The following is an 18,425-nucleotide window of genomic DNA, read 5'->3' as shown; positions in this document are numbered from 1 at the left end:
TTAACTGTTGACACAAGCTGATGACCGGCAGACTGGACTTAGAGTCATACATTGTGGAAACGAGCCCTTCGGCCCAACTTGCCCACACCAACGAATATGTCCCTGCCTGCTTTTGTCCCAGACTTGCTTCAAGACGTTCTGAATATTACCAGTTCATCCCACCCATTTAACACCCCTTCGATCACACCCTTAGCTTAGAATTCTAGCTCTGTTGATATATCCATCTTTACTTTGACGAGAATACAAAAGAAAACAACACATCTGGGGTGATTTGCTGTTCATGACCTTAACTGGTCTCTGCCCTCAGCTGCCTTTCACCTTAACTTAATATTTAGGCTTTCCATTTGAGGTGTTTAGATAGTTTCAATGTTAAATACTGGCTTAAAACCGTATCCAAGAATTACAACAAGAGGAAGTGGAAATGTGAACAAGATGTTTCGTTATACAATCCAAAAACATTTAAGCAATGGGGACAACATAAAACATCACACTGATGGAAAACCCTTATTTAATGCGTCACACAGTGTGAATTTTATACGCAGCAATATTTATGTCTCAGCCACTATCAGAAAAGAGGAAAAAATGATCACCAGTTTTTGAGTGTTTTTGGAAAAAACATCTTCCCCAAAAATATTATGTTTCAATTTTGCCTAAATCCATGTTGTAATTCTGTCACATAAACTGAATTGAACCAATAAACCTAAAAGAAAACAAATTGTACTTGCTCATTTTTTAATTTCCATTCAATTTATTGCCCACGAATAGACTTTCCAATTGTACTGCCAGTGACCAAAAGGTTGAATAAACATCAAATTTCTGAATGTTACAGAAAACCACGATCTGGATCATGTCAATTTTTTGGGGACTGTAGGCGACCAGGGTCATTACAAAGGTAAATGCCACAGCCAGTTTGTGCATTGGAATTACACATGGCCTTTGGCCTGTTTTGGAGTTGATAATGCTAGCCAGGGCATCAAGATCAGTCTGAAGAAGGGTCCCAGCCCGAAACATCACTTACCTACCCATGTTCTTCAGAGATACAGCCTGACCCGTTAAGTTTCACCCAGCAAATTTGTCTTTTTTATAAACCGGCATCTGCAGTTCCTTGTTTCAACACCAAGAGCACACCCTTGATCTTCAAGTTAACCAGGGGAACTTTTGTGTTAATTGAACAGGGGAGATGGGCAATGGTGAAAATAAAAGAAATACTAACCTGCCCCCATCATTATTTAACGTTAATGTCAGCAACAAGTTTGAACTGGGATGGCAGACTGGTGAAGCACAATCCCTGCAGGAGTGTGCACTTTGCGGAAGTCCAGAATTCTTGCGAATCTGTGTTGCCCACCCTATGTATTCCTGTACAGAATGTGAAGTGGACGAAGTCTCCTGCTTTTGCCTATGAACTTGGGTGACTTTACTGAAGCAGCCAACCTTTGAGATGTGGCTTAACTCAGTTGAAGCAGCCTGGAATAATCCTGAGTTTGTGCAGCTAAGAGTGACCATGAATTTAGCCTTGACAGGCAGACAGTCCAGGCCTGTGAACTTGCTTGTTTTTGCACTCAACAAAGAGTTTCTCAGTGAAGCATAACGTGTCTCGACATTGTTGTTTAGAGAGTTCTACATCTGAGCAAGGATGTCTGGAAATCCTGACAGGATAAGATATTGGATAATGAGCCCAATTGTGCCTCTTTTTATATACCAAATTGTGGCTCCTTTAATATACCACCCCGTCCTACAGCTCTTCCCCGTGTGAGATGCCTGTGGTTCATTTCTGTGCCATCCAGTAAAATAAGTTTACTATTTTTGCAGACAAATCCCTGTGGGAGATCATTTTTAATTGCAGAAATGTGTAATGATGTAAGCCCCAAGGAATGTTTAGACCTGGTGTGAGGGGTGTGTGGAGTGAGCAGTGAAGTTGCAGAGTGCTGTGAAGCAGCTTGACGACTTCCTTAGAAGGCTTAGGATGTTCAGCATGTCCCCAACCACTCTCACCCACTTCTGCAGTTGCGCAGTGGAAAGCATTTTTATCGGGATGCATCACAGCATAGCTTGGGAACAGCTCCATCCATGAACCAAAAAATTGCAGAGAGTTGTGGACGTAGCCCAGACCATCACACAAACCAACCACTCCATCTACACTTCACGCTGCCTCGGCAAGGCCACCGGCATAATCAAGGACCAGTCTCATCCCTGTCACTCCCTCTTCTCCCCTCTCCCATCAGGCAAGAGGTGCAGAAGTTTGAAAATGCATACCGCCAGATTCAGAGACAGTTTCTTCCCAGCTGATATCAGGCAACTGAACGGTTCTCTCACCAACCAGAGCGGTCCTGACCTCCCATCTACCTCATTGGAGACCTTTGAACTGTCATTAATCGGACTTTACAGGAATGATCTTGCACTAAATGTTATATCATCTCGATTGTAATCATGTATAGTCTTTTCGCTGACTGGATAACACACAACACAAAGCTTTTCACTGTACCTCGGTACACATGACAATAATAAACGAAACTAAATTTGACAAACTACTCATTCTATGAGCAAATAAGAACTGTTGCCTTTCATACCACTGAGATTGAATGACATGCTGGCAACTAATTTGTTTGTTGCATTATTATTTATGTTATTTGGGTGAGTTGTACGCTAGCACTTTTTCCTACTGCTAATGAAAATCCCACTGGGAATCCTCACAGCACCAAAGACCCGAGTTTAATCCTGACCTCGGTTGCTGTTTGTGTGGAGTTAGCACGTTCACACTGTGACCGCATGGGTTTACTCCGGGTGCTCCGGTTTTCTTCCACATCCCAAAGACATGTGGGTTTGTAGGTTAATTGGCTTGTGTAAAATTGTCCCCAGTGTGTAGGAAGTGGATGAGAAAGTGGGATAACATAGAACTAGTGTGATCGGTGGTCGACATGGAGGGCCAAAGGGCCTGTTTCTATGCTGTGTCTCTGAGCTAAACTAAATTCTCATAGCAGTAAAAAATGAAAAAAATGTTGAATATTGGTAATGTAACTTGTTAAAACAATTGTTTTTGTAACTAATATTAAAGACCATTCGTTGATTGTGGCTGGATTCTAATACAGTGAGGCTTTTGAAATGATCGATTTTTACAAAGAAGTTATGGCTGACTTGGAGTCAAAAAGGGATCGGCTGAAATCAAGAGATGAAGGGAAGTCAGAACAAAATCCTGAAGATAAAGAATACACTGATACCATACAGATGGCTGTCAGATTCAACAAGTAAGCAACAAAGTATTTCATTTGTTGGAATGGCGATGTTGATTGTTCGCAGTATGTACATGTACTTCAATATTTATGTAAATTTAGATATGCATACAAACACATTTACTTTCAAAATGGTTGGGGGTTTTTTGCACACAGTTTCAAAATCGAATTCCTTTAGTGGGTTATAAAGTGTAGTCCCCTCTTCCCCCCCCCCCCCCCCCCCCCCCATCCCCCAGGCAAACTTTTATATTATGAAAGTGAAAGAAGTCTAACTACTTAATTTCATCAGGGCTTTCTCATGATAACACATTTTTAATCATGCAGCAATTATGTGGATTGATTTAATGAAGGAGTAAGTAATTAGATGGCCCTGGTGTCTTTGTTTAGTAAACTCTTGAAAACCCCACACATGCAGTGTCCCTGTGCAAGCAGACGTCTGGTGATCAGTTCCAAACACGGGGCTGATTAATGGTAAAAATCCAATAAATGTTTTATCAGCTTTGAATCAAATTGGATTCTTTGGGAATCGCAAAATAAAGTAGCATTACTCAGATGAACTTTGTTAAATCTCACTCAGATTTTAGTTCTTAATTTTATATTCTTAAATGTTGGTTTACTCGTCAGGCACAGTTGGTTCAGAGAAGGGCAAGATGTTTAGCTGTTGGTTAGGCTGGGAAGCCTATGATCCTTCCCCTTTGGAATGTAGTATTTTTCAAAACACTTTTGTAATTTTCACCCAAACTAAACAAAATAAATCAGGAGGAGAGGGAATAAGGAAAATAAAAAAGTTTCAGGGGAAATTGGTAATTCCTATCATTGGTTATGTTTATTTAGAATGGAAAATATAATTTAACAAGTCTAATAATAATCTAATAATTTCCCACAAGATTGTTTAGTAGTATATGGGCTGTTGTAGGAAAGTCCTTGTTTGAGTTAAACTCCACTGCTTTCCATAGCTACTGATTTCCCTATGCATTACGTACATACATACGTACATGCACATATGAATCACTTCAACAGATACATGAACGCACATATCTATAAACACACATATGCAAACAATGTATTTGCTCGCACAGATGCACATAGCCACATGCGCCAAAAAGACACACATGCACACGCACACATTTTTGTTGACTTATAGCCCTGTCCCACGGTGCGAGTTCATTCCGAGAGCTTTCCCGAGTTTAAAATAAAATCAAACTCGTGGGAAGCACGGATAATGAACGTAGCAGGTACGTCGGAGCTCGGGGAAGTCTCTTAGCACTAACGGCAGGTACTCGGGAAGACTCGTGAAGATTTTTCAACATGATGAAACGTCCACGAGAGCCCCGAGTACCGACGAGTGGCCATTACCGTAAATCTCCGAGTTCGAATCAGGCAGATTCTGGAGAGCTCTTGGAATGAACCTGTACCGTGGGACAGGGGTTTTACTGTGTTTCAACTGAGGGAGCACTCTAGTTCCAATCATGTTGGGTTCCTTTTCCTGATCATCAACCACTCCTAGGAAGAATAGGAATGCAAAGCCAGCATTCTGTGGATGTTATACTCATCCAAAAGGGCCCATGAACTGCAACAATGAAGAATGTGAAGCCAAAGGAATACTTAAGCCTTAGAAATTGATTGCTGATCAAAGTTCCTGTCAGTTCAACAAACTACTATTTTCCTGAGTTTGGGCAATGAACTGTGTTTCCTGGCAGAGGCACCACCCATGTGTACATGCGATGTGGCTTAAGGCTGAGTCATAGGTGCTGATTTGATAAGCTGTGAGGATGGGAAAGTTACGCTTCCCTGCCTTGGCAATGGAGAACCTTTTCCACTGTTTGCTGCATCCAGCATGGGTAATAATGTCATTCCTTCACACTGCACATCAATCGTTGCCGGAAGGCAGATTGCACTAGCTTTCTCTTCAAATGAAGAGTTTATCAAATTAATTACAATAGTTGTGTTAGTGAACAAAAAGCTTGAGTGAACCTGATACAAAACAAACAGAGGGAATTAGCTGCTGGAATGTAGGAGTAGCTGCTGCATGTGGCAGTCGTCCACTAACCATTTTTCCATCATTCTTCATGTTTTCCAACTGGCAGCAGGAATACTTAGGCAGATTTAAGTGCAATTTAACGGGAATTGTAAAGTCATAATAGTTTGCCAAAAAATGCAAACACTTTGTCTTAAAAGATAATTGCAAAATATCCAGAAATGGTACGATACGATACAATAAAACTTTATTCATCCCCGTAGGTAAATTGTTCTGCCGACAGTCACAACACACAAGGTACACGAAAACCTGAAATTAAAATTAAATTAAAAGTGAGGGGGAAAAAGAAAAAGTCAAAAAAAGCAAAAGACTGGGGCAGGTATAGGCTGTGTATAAAATCTAATCTTATATCCAATGAGTTCAGTGAGTGGTAATAAAAAAATTTGGGTTTTCTTTTGTCAACTCAGCAATTTATCGTAATATTGTAAAATGAAAATAATTTTTCACTGTTTACATTTCAAGCAACTGTTGTATGAAGTCTGTGTGCTTTCTTCTAGGCGTGAGTACCCTCCTCAAATCACGCCCAAAATGATATTGCTTGAATGGTCTCGAAAACAAAAGCTTCCTCAACCAGTGTATGAGACAGTAAGTTTTAAACCAATAGTTTTAACCAAAGTAATCCTCCTGCATTCCCTCTCTCTCCATCCCCCCCCCCCCCCCCCCCCCCCCCCCCCCCCCCCCACTCTAGTCGCCCTGCTAGTTTCACTGTTTGCATCCAGGCATCCCTTTGTTATCACCTCTACCACAGTCAACAATGGAACATTGTGGGCTCAACCTTTTCTTGGTCATCGGTGCTGGCTCTGATTTGTTCTGAGCTTAATCATTCCTCTAGTTTCCCTCTCCCCTGACTCTCAATCTGATGAAGAGTTCTGACCTGAAATGTCGCCTGTCCATGTTCTCCAGGGATGCTGCCTGACACACTGAGTTACTACAGCATTTTGTGACTCTTTGGTATAAACCAGCATCCGCAGTTCCTTGTAATTACAAACTGGTAACCTAACTGGTTTAAAAGTAAAATACTGCAGATGCTGTGAATCTGAAATAAAAACAGAAAAACGTACAAACATTTAATATGGCTGATTTCACGAAGAAAACAACAGAGACAACTACAACAGAGTTAACATTTCAGTTTCTTCAAAATTAGAGGAGGCAATTGTTTTTGTCTGTTCTCCTTGGCTCTGACCCAACACGAAAATTAAGTCTGTAACCGTTTCACAAATGAGCTTGATGACTTGAAAGTGTTCAGCATTTTCTATTGTTTCAGAAGGAACTGCAGATGCTGGAACAATCGAAGGTAGACGAACATGCTGGAGAAACTCAGCGGGTGAGGCAGACTGATCAGTCTGAAGAAGGGTCTCGACCCGAAACGTCACCCATTCCTTTGCTCCACAGATGCTGCCTCACCCACTGAGTTTCTCCAGCATTTTTGTCGACCAGCATTTCCTATTTAGTTTTTTATCAAATGTCGTGCTTTGTGCTTAGTATCGCCCTCACTGGCTATCTAACTGGATGCAAAATCTAACTCCTATTGTTGGTGGACACAGGAAAATCCAAAAATCTTTTTGTTAAACAGGATGTCTCGTTGTGTTTTAGGTTGAAAGGTTTGTGTACAGATTATTTAACAATGGCTTTGCTCTGTGCTAGGTACAGAGACCATCAGACAGGCTATTTAACTCAGTTGTGACAGTGGCAGACCAAAAGTACAGATCCTCTTGTTGGTAAGTGACATTGATTCTTTGTCTCACTGAATTTTAACTCCTGCACTGAATTTAAACTAAATATAATCAAGTGTAAGCAGTCTACTGTGAAATGTTTTACATATTGATTCAATCCACAATATGAAATTGGACGCAGCGGTAGAGTTGCTGCCTTACAGCCCCAGAGACCCGAGTTACGGGTGCTATCTATATGGAGTTTGTACCTTCTCCCTGTGACTGCGTGGGTTTTTTCTGGGTCCTCCGGTTTCCTCGCATATTCCAAAGATGGGAAGTTTAGTAGGTTAATTGGCTTCTGTAAACCGTCACTAGTTATAGAATGCAAAATTGGGATAACATTGAACTAGTGTACAGGGTGATCGTTGGTCAGAGCGGACTCAGTGGGCCAAAGGGCCTGGTTCCATGCTGCATCTCTAAACCAAACCTATTTACGAATAAAAACATCTGAAGGAAAACCAAATCTTGCAAACATTTGAATCAGTTAAGTAAACGGTGCTAAAGATGAGTCAATAAAGAGCTGCCACTTACTCCTAATAAATAATTCTTCAGTGCTGTGAACATTTCTTTCTGGGAATGTTTACTTCACAATGCAGAGATTTAATTCCAGCTGCATTCTTTGAAAGATTTGGTCTATAGCCACGTATTTTTGCAAGGCACCTCCTGATGCTAAACAAAAGGAAACTATTGGAAACAAGGAACTGCAGACACTGGTTTACAAAAAAAGGCATAAATTGCTGGAGTAAGTTAATGGATCAGGCAGCATTTCTGGAGAGAATGGATAGGTAACGTTAAGAAAATGGATAAGAAATTATTCTGCCTTTTATGTGAGATAATCACAGATCATGATTATATTTCGAAAGCTATCTAAATGGAACAGCTTCCTGAGGCAGTTCCTCATAGGCGAGGGTGATATGTTGCCACCCCAGTTCCATCAGTGTCAAACTGGCTGCTGACACTGAAGTTCAGCAGTGATGGGGGCAGGTTGGTAGAGACCTTTCTTTTGCTGATATTTGCGGCAAGGCCTATTCTCGCAAGGGCTGGACATTTCCCATTTCTTCAGTGGAATAGCTCCATCATTTGGTAATTTAATAGATGCTAGGTGCACCTATCTAATTAGAAAGATCGATAGAAGTGTTAGGCAATGTTGCAACTTTTTTTGACACCAGCTTGCACTGAGGTTAGATTTGCCATTGACCCCTTTACTAAGATTATAGCATGCACCCCATCGACAGATGTAAGGTGGAGATGAATTTCTGCGAGCATCCAAATTAAGGAAATCTCTCTGTGTGGCTTTGTCAAAGATTTTTGTAAGTCAAGAACAGGCCACATCTTGAGGTTGGTGGCTGGTCCCTGCATTTTTCACGCACGGTATAAATCACATCCGCTGTGCCTCATGACGGGACGAGATCTAGACTGTGATTTGGAGAGCAGCTGTTGGACCACTGGGATGAGACGACTAGAGGGGACCCTGGTGATTACTTTCCTGTGGCAGACAGCAGGAAATCCCTGTGTAGTCATCACATTCAGATTTGTCTCCTTTGCTAAAGATGGTGAAGAACATAAACTTATCATGGATGATGGGACAGTCAGCGCCCTCTGGAAGAACTGAACAGGAACTTTGTCATTGAGAACACCCTTGATTCCTTTCCACAGAATATATAACGTCCCGTCTTGCCTCTTTTCCAACCTACAAAAGGTTGCAGTTGGAAAAGTGATGTAAAGTTCCGAAACCTGGCGGAGAACAGCTCTGCTCACAAATTCACGCTCATCCCCCACATCTTAGAAGAGGAGGACATGCCAAGGGACCTCAGAGGCACTTAGACATGTAACAGCTAGAGAACAGACTGTCCTGAAACGTACAATTAAACATGTCGCTTCATGCTAGTAAGAATACATTTATTAAATGTTTTCATTCAGTGATTAAATATTGTGAAACCATGGACACAAATAACCATATAACCATATAACAATTACAGCACGGAAACAGGCCATCTCGACCCTTCTAGTCCGTGCCGAACACATAATCTCCCCTAGTCCCATATACCTGCGCTCAGACCATAACCCTCCATTCCTTTCCCATCCATATAACTATCCAATTTATTTTTAAATGATAAAAACGAACCTGCCTCCACCACCTTCACTGGAAGCTCATTCCACACAGCTACCACTCTCTGAGTAAAGAAGTTCCCCCTCATGTTACCCCTAAACTTCAGTCCCTTAATTCTCAAGTCATGCCCCCTTGTTTGAATCTTCCCTACTCTCAGTGGGAAAAGCTTTTCCACGTCAACTCTGTCTATCCCTCTCATCATTTTAAAAACCTCTATCAAGTCCCCCCTTAACCTTCTGCGCTCCAAAGAATAAAGCCCTAACTTGTTCAACCTTTCTCTGTAACTTAGTTGCTGAAACCCAGGCAACATTCTAGTAAATCTCCTCTGTACTCTCTCTATTTTGTTGACATCCTTCCTATAATTAGGCGACCAAAATTGTACACCATACTCCAGAATTGGCCTCACCAATGCCTTGTACAATTTTAACATTACATCCCAACTTCTATACTCAATGCTCTGATTTATAAAGGCCAGCACACCAAAAGCTTTCTTTACCACCCTATCTACATGAGATTCCACTTTCAGGGAACTGTGCACAGTTATTCCCAGATCCCTCTGTTCACCTACATTCTTCAATTCCCTACCATTTACCATGTACGTCCTATTTGATTTGTCCTGCCAAGATGTAGCACCTCACACTTATCAGCATTAAACTCCATCTGCCATCTTTCAGCCCACTCTTCCAACTGGCATAAATCTCTCTGTAGACTTTGAAACTCTACTTCATTACCCGCAACCCCACCTATCTTAGTATCATCTGCATACTTACTAATCCAATTTACCACGCCATCGTCCAGATCATTGATGTACATGACAAACAACAGTGGACCCAACACAGATCCCTGTGGCACCCCACTCGTCACTGGCCTCCAACCTGACAAACAACCATCCACCATTACTCTCTGGCATCTCCCATTCAGCCACTGTTGAATCCATCTTGCTACTCCACCATTAACACCCAACCATTGAACCTTCTTAACCAACCTTCCATGAGGAACCTTGTCAAAGGCCTTACTGAAGTCCATATACACAACATCCACTGCTTTACCCTCATCAATTTCGCGAGTAACATCTTCAAAAAATTCAAGAAGATTAGTTAAACATGACCTTCCAGGCACAAATCCATGTTGACTGTTCCTAATCAGACCTAGTTTATCCAGATGCTTATATATATTATCTCTAAGTATTCTTTCCATTAATTTGCCCACCACTGACGTCAAACTAACAGGTCTATAATTGCTAGGTTTACTCTTAGACCCCTTTTTAAACAATGGAACAACATGCGCAGTACGCCAATCCTCCGGCACTATTCCCGTTTCTAATGACATTTGAAATATTTCTGCCATAGCCCCTGCTATTTCTACACTAACTTCCCTCAATGTCCTAGGGAATATCCTGTCCGGACCTGGAGACTTATCCACTTTTATATTTCTCAAAAGTGTCAGTACTTCCTCTTCTTTGATCCTCATAGTTTCCATAGCTACTCTACTTGTTTCCCTTACCTCACATAATTCAATATCCTTCTCCTTGGTGAATACCGAAGAAAAGAAACTGTTCAATATCTCCCCCATCTCTTTTGGCTCTGCAGATAGTTGGCCACTCGGACTCTCTAATGGACCAATTTTATCCCTCGTTATCCTTTTGCTATTAATATAGCGGTAGAAACCCTTCGGATTTACTTTTACCTTACTTGCCAAAGCAACCTCATATCTTCTTTTAGCTTTTCTAATTTCTTTCTTAAGATTCTTTTTACATTCTTTATACTCCTCAAGCACCTCATTTACTCCATGCTGCCTATAACTATTGTAGATCTCCCTCTTTTTCCAAACCAAGTGTCCAATTTCCCTTGAAAACCATGGCTCTTTACAATTTTTACGATTTCCTTTCAACCGAACAGGGACATAAAGATTCTGTACTCTTAAAATTTCACCTTTAAATGTACTCCATTTCTCTTCCACATCTTTCCCATAAAACAAACTGTCCCAATTTACTCCTTTTAAATCCTTTCGCATCTCCTCAAAGTTAGCCTTTCTCCAATCAAAAATCTCAACCCTAGGTCCAGTTTTGTCCCTCTCCAAAATTATATTGAAACTAATGGTATTGTGATCACTGGACCCGAACTGTTCCCCAACGCATACCTCTGCCACCTGACCCATCTCATTTCCTAACAGGAGGTCCAGTACCGCCCCTTCTCTAGTAGGTACTTCTATATATTGTTGCAAAAAACTATCCTGCACACATTTTACAAACTCCAACCCATCCAGCCCATTTACAGAATGTGTTTCCCAGTCTATGTGTGGAAAATTGAAATCTCCCACAATCACTACCTTGTGCTTACTACTAATATCTGCAATCTCCTTACATATTTGCTCTTCCAATTCTCGCTCCCCATTTGGCGGTCTATAATACACCCCTATAAGTGTTGCTACCCCTTTCCCATTTCTCAGTTCCACCCAAATAGCCTCCCTAGACGAGCCCTCTAATCTATCCTGTCAAAGCACTGCTGTAATATCTTCCCTGATAAGCAATGCAACACCTCCACCTCTTGCCCCTCCAATTCTATCACACCTGAAGCAATGAAATCCTGGAATATTTAGTTTCCAATCACAGCCCTCCTGCAACCATGTTTCACTGATCGCCACAACATCATACTTCCAGGTGTCAATCCAGGCTCTAAGTTCATCCACTTTTCTTACAATGCTCCTAGCATTAAAATGAATCACATTTTTATAAAGGGAAGGTTATAAAGGTATCAAGCAAACAAAAGCTTCAATTTTTGAGAAATTGGCATCAAATAAGGCGCCACGATCTACTTACAAAGGAAAAGCATAGAGAAAAAAGGAACAAACAACATTGGTTTTGTTGGTGGTGACACGGGCTAGGAGGGACAGTTCTATGGTGTTGGCGGCACAGTGGTGCAGCAGTAGAGTTGCTGCCTCCCAGCGCCAGAGACCAGGGTTCGATTCCGACTACTGGTGCTGTCTGTACGGAGTTTGTACGTTCTCCCTGTGACAGCGTGGGTTTTCTCCAGATGATCCGGTTTCCTCCTTCGTTCCAAGACGTACAGGTTTGTAGGTTAATTGGCTTCTGTAAAATTGTAAATTGTCCCTAGTGTGTAAGATAGTGCTAGTGTACGGGGTCGCCAGAAGGTGTGGACTCAATGGGCTGAAGGGCCTGTTTCAGCGCTGTATCTCCAAAGTCTAAACTGTTGTGGTCTGAGTGCCCAGCCACTTACTGGGAGGATGATGTTAGGAAGAGAGCTGATCAAACGGAGCGAACCACAGTGGTCTAAGCTGCAGAAACTTAGAACTTGTGGGGTGGGGAAAGATCTACTGGAGTAGATTCTAAAGGTGGGAGTGGGTTATGGGTAGGGATGGCCAATACTATATGATTTAAACAAAGATGAAAATGTTATATATGCGATGCTGGAGAATCAGGAGACAAGGGATGTTACTGAGCACAAGAGTGATGAACGAGTGAGACTTAGAAACATAGAAACAAAGAAACATCGAAAATAGGTGCAGGAGTAGGCCATTCGACCCTTCGAGCCTGCACCGCCATTCAATATGATCATGGCTAATCATCCAACTCAGTATCCTGTACCTGCCTTCTCTCCATACCCCCTGATCCCTTTAGCCACAAGGGCCACATCTAACTCCGTCTTAAATATAGCCAATGAACTTGCTGCATGATGTTACGGAGGTGGACATTTGGATGAAGAGATTATGAAACTGGATGCTAAACGTGGCTCTAGTCGTATATTACGATCTAATTTAGTGTGAGACAACGTTTGCATAAAGGAATAAAATCGATGGCAAGTTTACACCACTTGTGACGATGGAGAAAACTGACCCAACCAAAGCTCGACATTTAGAGCATGTCATCAACTTCAGGGAACAAGGTCGAATACACGGTCCCGTCTGTATAAATGGTGCTGAGGTGGAGATGGTTAAGAGCTTCTCGTTGCTTGGAGTAAATATCACCAACAATTTGTCCTTACCACATTGACACGAGAGCTAAGAAAGCATCCGTGCGCCTGTACTTCCTTAGCCTGTACTTCCTTAGAAATTCAGCATGTCTCCAATGACTCACTCTACTTTCTATATATGCACTATATATCCATATAAAGCATCTTATCTAGTGTGGCATCACAGCTTGGTAGAGGAAATGCTGTGCCCAAGAATAGAAGAAATTGTAGAGAGTTGCGAATGCGGCACACTCCTACACTCAAACTACCCAGCCCCTGACCCCCAGCTCCCCACACCTTGACCCCATCTACCATCTCTGTAGCATCGTTACTATTTTGCATATCTTTCATTTCTTTGTATTATATATCTCTATATGGCCTTCTATATCTCTCGTTTCTCTTTCTCCTGACTCTTAGTCTAAAGATGTGTTTCAACCCGAAACATCACCCATTCCTTCTCTCCAGAGATTCTGGCTGTCCCGCTGAGTTACTCTAGCATTTTGTGTCTTCTACACTATATACTGCATTCTGCTTATTTTCTCTTTTGCATTCATTGTAGTCATGTATGGTATAATTTGCACGGATAGCACACAAAACAATGTCTTTCCCTGTATCTCAGTACATGTGACAATAATTTAAAAGAAAACAATCGATTATTCTGACGAGTATCTGATTTTCAAAGCGTATCAAGCTCACTCTGCATTCAACACATTTATTGAATAATTACTTATGAACTATTGAGCTTTATGTAAATATGATCCCCTTAATAAATTACATTTTGTTTTGTAATTGAGTGAGAGGAGTGTAATCTGAATGCAGGCTGGCTTTTATTGGGTCTAGATGATTAAATGATAAACCATCACATCTAGTGTATGTGGAAACAATTCTTTCATTGACTCATCGTGAAGGTGCTGTTATACACTGTGGCACTGGTTCAAATTAACTTGTTCATTAAGAAGATGTAAATTGAAGTTTCCAGTAGGAGCTCAATGGTCTTTGGTCACTAGTGCAAAGCAAGTGCAAGTTGGCAGGTCACAGTTTATACTAGGGCGGCACTATGGTGCAGCGGTAGAGTTGCTGCCTCACAATGCCAGAGACCCAGGTTCAATCCTGACTACCAGTGCTATTTTTACGGAGTTTGTACATTCTCCCTGTGACTGTAAATTTTCTTTGGGTGCTCCGGTTTCCTCCCACTCTACAAAAAACATACAGGTTTGTTTGTCAATTGGCTTCTGTAAGTTGTCCCTAGTGTGTAGGATAGAACTAGTGTATGGGTGATTGCTGGTCAGCACAGACTCAGTGGGCCGAAGGGCCTGTTCCCACGCTGTATCTTTAAACTAAACTAGCTTCCCCACATTCAGTTGCGGTCTTTATAGAAACTAAAGAAGACACAGAGTGCTGGAGTAGCTCAGCAGGTCAGGCAACATCCGAGGAGAACATGGATAGGCGATACTTCGGGTTGGGATCTTTCCTCTCCGAAGAAGGGTCTCGACCTTTGGCGTCACCTATCCATGTTTGCCTGGGATGCTGCCCGAACGGCTGAGCTACTCCAGCACTCTGTGTCTTCCCTTGTAAACCAGCATTTGTAGTTCCTTGTTTCTCTGTAGAAACCAGCTCTTGTGAGCCGAATACAACACCCTCTAACTGTTTACCATCAGTGAAAAAATACAAATTTATGCCCCTTGGGGGCTGATTGTAGATATGCTTTGTGTAAATGCTGACACTGTTAGCCAACAAGGACTTTTATTAAGTAAAATGGACAATATTCTCAAATCAATTGCATTTGGTTTAATTTTAGGCCAATTATTTAGTTTAAGAGAGATGCTGCTGTTTTATCTTTTCTCCAGTTTCCATCCTTTTTCTCAAATAACATGCTTCCACACCAGCACCTCACGAAGTGATTACTCCCCATTGTACTGTGTCATCATTTGAATCAGATTTGACTTTATTTAAAACAAAAACAGAAAATACTCTGGAAGTAGCCAACTGGTCAGGCCGCATCTGTGGAAAGAGAAACAGAGTTGACATGTCATGTTGGAGACCCTTTATCAAGGAGCGTCATTCATTTTGACTTTAAATTTTCCTGGCTTCCGTGAATATGTGCATGTGGTGGTTTGTGCCACCAAACAAGTTAGAGACAATAGTTTTGTTGTTCTCGAGTGCATGTTTGTTCAACCAGTGAGGTTCCCTCCTGTTAAAAATGCAACATTATGCAGAATACAAAAAATATCCTCAATGCCACATATGACTTTATTATTAATTATGAATATCCACAATGCCACTTATATGACTTCATATGATTGTGGTGGGTATCTATCTCTCTCTCTTGACAACAACACTGCGCCTTGTTTAAATGGATATTTTTTTTCAGATAGGCCAAGATCTTATCAAATGGCAGAGCAACATCGAGGTGCTGAGTGACCTTCTTGGGCTTGTATTTAACCTTGTTATTTCACTTTTTTTGTGTTTCTCAGGGATAAAACAAAGAAGGCAGCGGAGCAGTCAACAGCCATCGTGTGCCTGCGATCTCTCAGGGTTCCTGAGGGAAACTTGTGTGAGGGAGAAAACCCCCTGAAAAACAAACGGAAAAGAGGTGAGGCAGGAGTCCCCAATGGCACAGAACGACAGATGCTCCCTGTCCGGACGCCAATAAAAGAAGCAGCCCTTCACTGAAGAAAGTATAACAACTGACATCACAGGAGTAATGGAATACGCTGGAATTCTCTGAAGTGGAATGGCAATTCAAAAGTGGTTTTATATATTCATAAAATGACTTTTAAGTTGTACATATATTTATATACATATATAAACGTGTGTGTGTGTGTATATATATATCATATAAATATATACACATTTAATCAGCCAGTACTCCTGCCTTGATCTTTCTTGTGGTCAGTCTCCATGAGCTCCACTGATGCTGAAATGTTGTTTTAATATGGTGGCCACATGCCTCAAGAGCAACAGAGAACCTGGTGTGCCTGAGGAACTTTCTGCAAGAGCTAAAGTGTTTGTTTTCTTTCCTGTTTGATTATGCCTTACACAAATATCTGCATAGTGTTTCCAAACCACTAACTGTGCCAGAGTGTACAATTTAATATGGCACCAGTTCTGCACAAACCATCAGTTCTCTGGCTTCACTTACAACCTGGAAGCATTTATTTAACATTTAATTTTACTATTCGCTGCATTATCAATAGTAGACTTCATCTGTTCATCAATTTATCCCCTTTCTTCCATATGTTTTCTTTATATCTATTTCAGTTGACTTCTCTGTATCTTTCTGTGTAAATAAAAAGTGAACGTACCAAGAAAGTATAAAATCAAACCCAATCCTTTGAATGCCTAGCAGTTCTGTATTCGTAAAATTTCGGTTGAAGATGAAGCATATCAAATATAATCAGGTACTTTTTGTTTTAATTGGCTTTTCAATTTCTTTTCAAATTCTGATCTGCTTCTCTTCACTTTTTATAACTACTTTGTCTCCTATGTTTCTGTTTGTTTGTGCTCTCTCTCTCTCTCACTCTCACTCTCTCTGTGACACACTCATGTCCCCTGTTGTTACTTCTTGTTTAGTTTAGAGATACAATATGGAGACAAACCCCTTTGGATCACCGAGTCCACACTGACCATCCATCACCCATTCATACCAGTTCTATATTATCCCACTTTCTCGTCTGCTCCCTAGAAACTAGGGGCAATTTTACAGAGGACAATTACTCTACAAATCCACACATCTTTGAGACGTGGGAGGAAACCCGCGCAGTCACAGGGAGAACGTGCAAATTCCACACACAGAGCATCCTCTGGGATCAGGATCGAAGCTGGGTTTCTAGTGTTGTGAGGCAACACCTCTACCAGCTATGTCACAGTGACACCCCCGTTTGTTTTCCTCACATCCTCTCTTGCTTTTTTTTTACCCTGTCAATGCTTTGTTCTCTCTCCCCTCCTATGCCGCTTCCTCTTTTGATAAACCTAATGAGAGCGGTTTCAAACCCAATACCTGGATGTTACCTTGTATGATCAATGTAATGTTCACATAAACTAAATCGATGCCAATAACGTTTAGAACTTAAACCATTGAGTTTCTTGAGTGAAATCCCATTGCTTGTTTTGTGGTCTGGGCCACCTTCAAGCTGTTTCATTCTGGCCTCTGACCTGCTTCAAGAATGTTTTTGTGTGGAGCCCAATCTAGTTTAATGCTAAACACAACAATGTTTTTGTACACCAATAACAAGGGCAATCCCCAGCCTCATCTCCCAACTGAGTCGAGGAGAGGATCATAAATGGCAATGGCTACAAGGAGCTCTCCACGGAAGAGCAGCTTCTAAGGAGCCTGCAAACTGCATAAGATCCTCTCCAATTTACTGACCCCAATCGTTAACATCAATATAGGGATATATATTTGCAGAGGCACGCGTGTATCTCTGGAAACCACTTATCAAAAGCATTTGTTGCAGAGGACATGGGGATGAAAGTTGCAAATCTGCAGCTTTCCAGATGGAAAAAAAAATCCCCAAGAGAGTCACTATTGGGGACACAAGCAAACGCCAAAAGAGCTGACATTCACAAAGTAATGGTAAGAGTCACGATGTTAGAGTCATGCAGCACGGAAACAGGCCCTCTGGCCCAACATGCCTATGCCAAACCTAGATGCCCCATCTAAGCTACTCTGTTTGCCCCATATCCCTCTAAACTTTCCTATCATATGTACCTGTCCATAGACACAAAAAGCTGGAGTAATTCATCGGGTCAGGCAGCATCTCTGAAGAGACCCTTCTTCAGACTGATATACACCTGACTGTCCAAGTGTCCTTTAAATACTGTTAAAGTACCTGCCTCAACTCATTCCATGTACCCACTACCCCTTGAGTAAAACCATTGTCCCACAGATTCCTATTAATTCTTTCCCCTCTCACCATAAACCCACGTCCTCTGGTTTTTGATTCCCCTCCCTTGGGTAAAAGACTGCATTCTCCCTATTTATTCCCCCCTATAAGATCCCCCCCCCCCCCCCCAAGTCCTTGCCTGCCCAACCTCTCCCTGCAGCTTAGCCCTTCAAGCCCTGACAACACCCTTGTACATGTTCACTGCACTCTTTCCAGCTTAATGGCATATTCGAAAGGGGAATAATATTCTCAGCAAAATTCCATTAATTATTTAACTATAGAAGTAAATTGGCAGTGGCTGAGAAAAATGGCAAATTATTTGCAGTGGAAATTTATTGAAGACTTTCTACGTTACACAAGACTATTCCCAGCATCTCAACTCTTTCTTGCACTCCTAGTCTGAAGTGACGAGCGGGGTTTGGCTGGGGGAAAATACATGGTCTCTTTCGTTCCCCACCATTTTACATTATGTTTCCCACATCTT

At 41.6% G+C, this 18,425-nt stretch overlaps 1 protein-coding gene across 2 annotated transcripts in view; it reads left to right on the top strand.

The window, feature by feature from the left end:
- dus2 (dihydrouridine synthase 2) overlaps positions 1–16,394 on the top strand; it is a 60,977-nt gene extending 44,583 nt beyond the window's left edge. The window contains exons 13-16 of one of the 2 annotated variants that reach the window (XM_033036305.1): positions 3,087–3,242; positions 5,763–5,850; positions 6,910–6,983; positions 15,530–16,394. In XM_033036305.1, the coding sequence (XP_032892196.1) occupies positions 3,087–3,242; positions 5,763–5,850; positions 6,910–6,983; positions 15,530–15,728 (517 nt within the window). In that variant the 3' untranslated portion in view covers positions 15,729–16,394. The remainder of the gene's footprint in view (positions 1–3,086; positions 3,243–5,762; positions 5,851–6,909; positions 6,984–15,529) is intronic. The other variant, XM_033036306.1, reaches the window with a different exon arrangement.
- The last annotated feature ends 2,031 nt before the right edge of the window (positions 16,395–18,425 follow it).

This window comes from Amblyraja radiata, chromosome 17 (assembly GCF_010909765.2).
Source record: "Amblyraja radiata isolate CabotCenter1 chromosome 17, sAmbRad1.1.pri, whole genome shotgun sequence".
In the NCBI taxonomy this organism is placed as follows: Eukaryota; Metazoa; Chordata; class Chondrichthyes; order Rajiformes; family Rajidae; genus Amblyraja; species Amblyraja radiata.
This window is presented reverse-complemented; position numbering and strand designations above follow the sequence as displayed.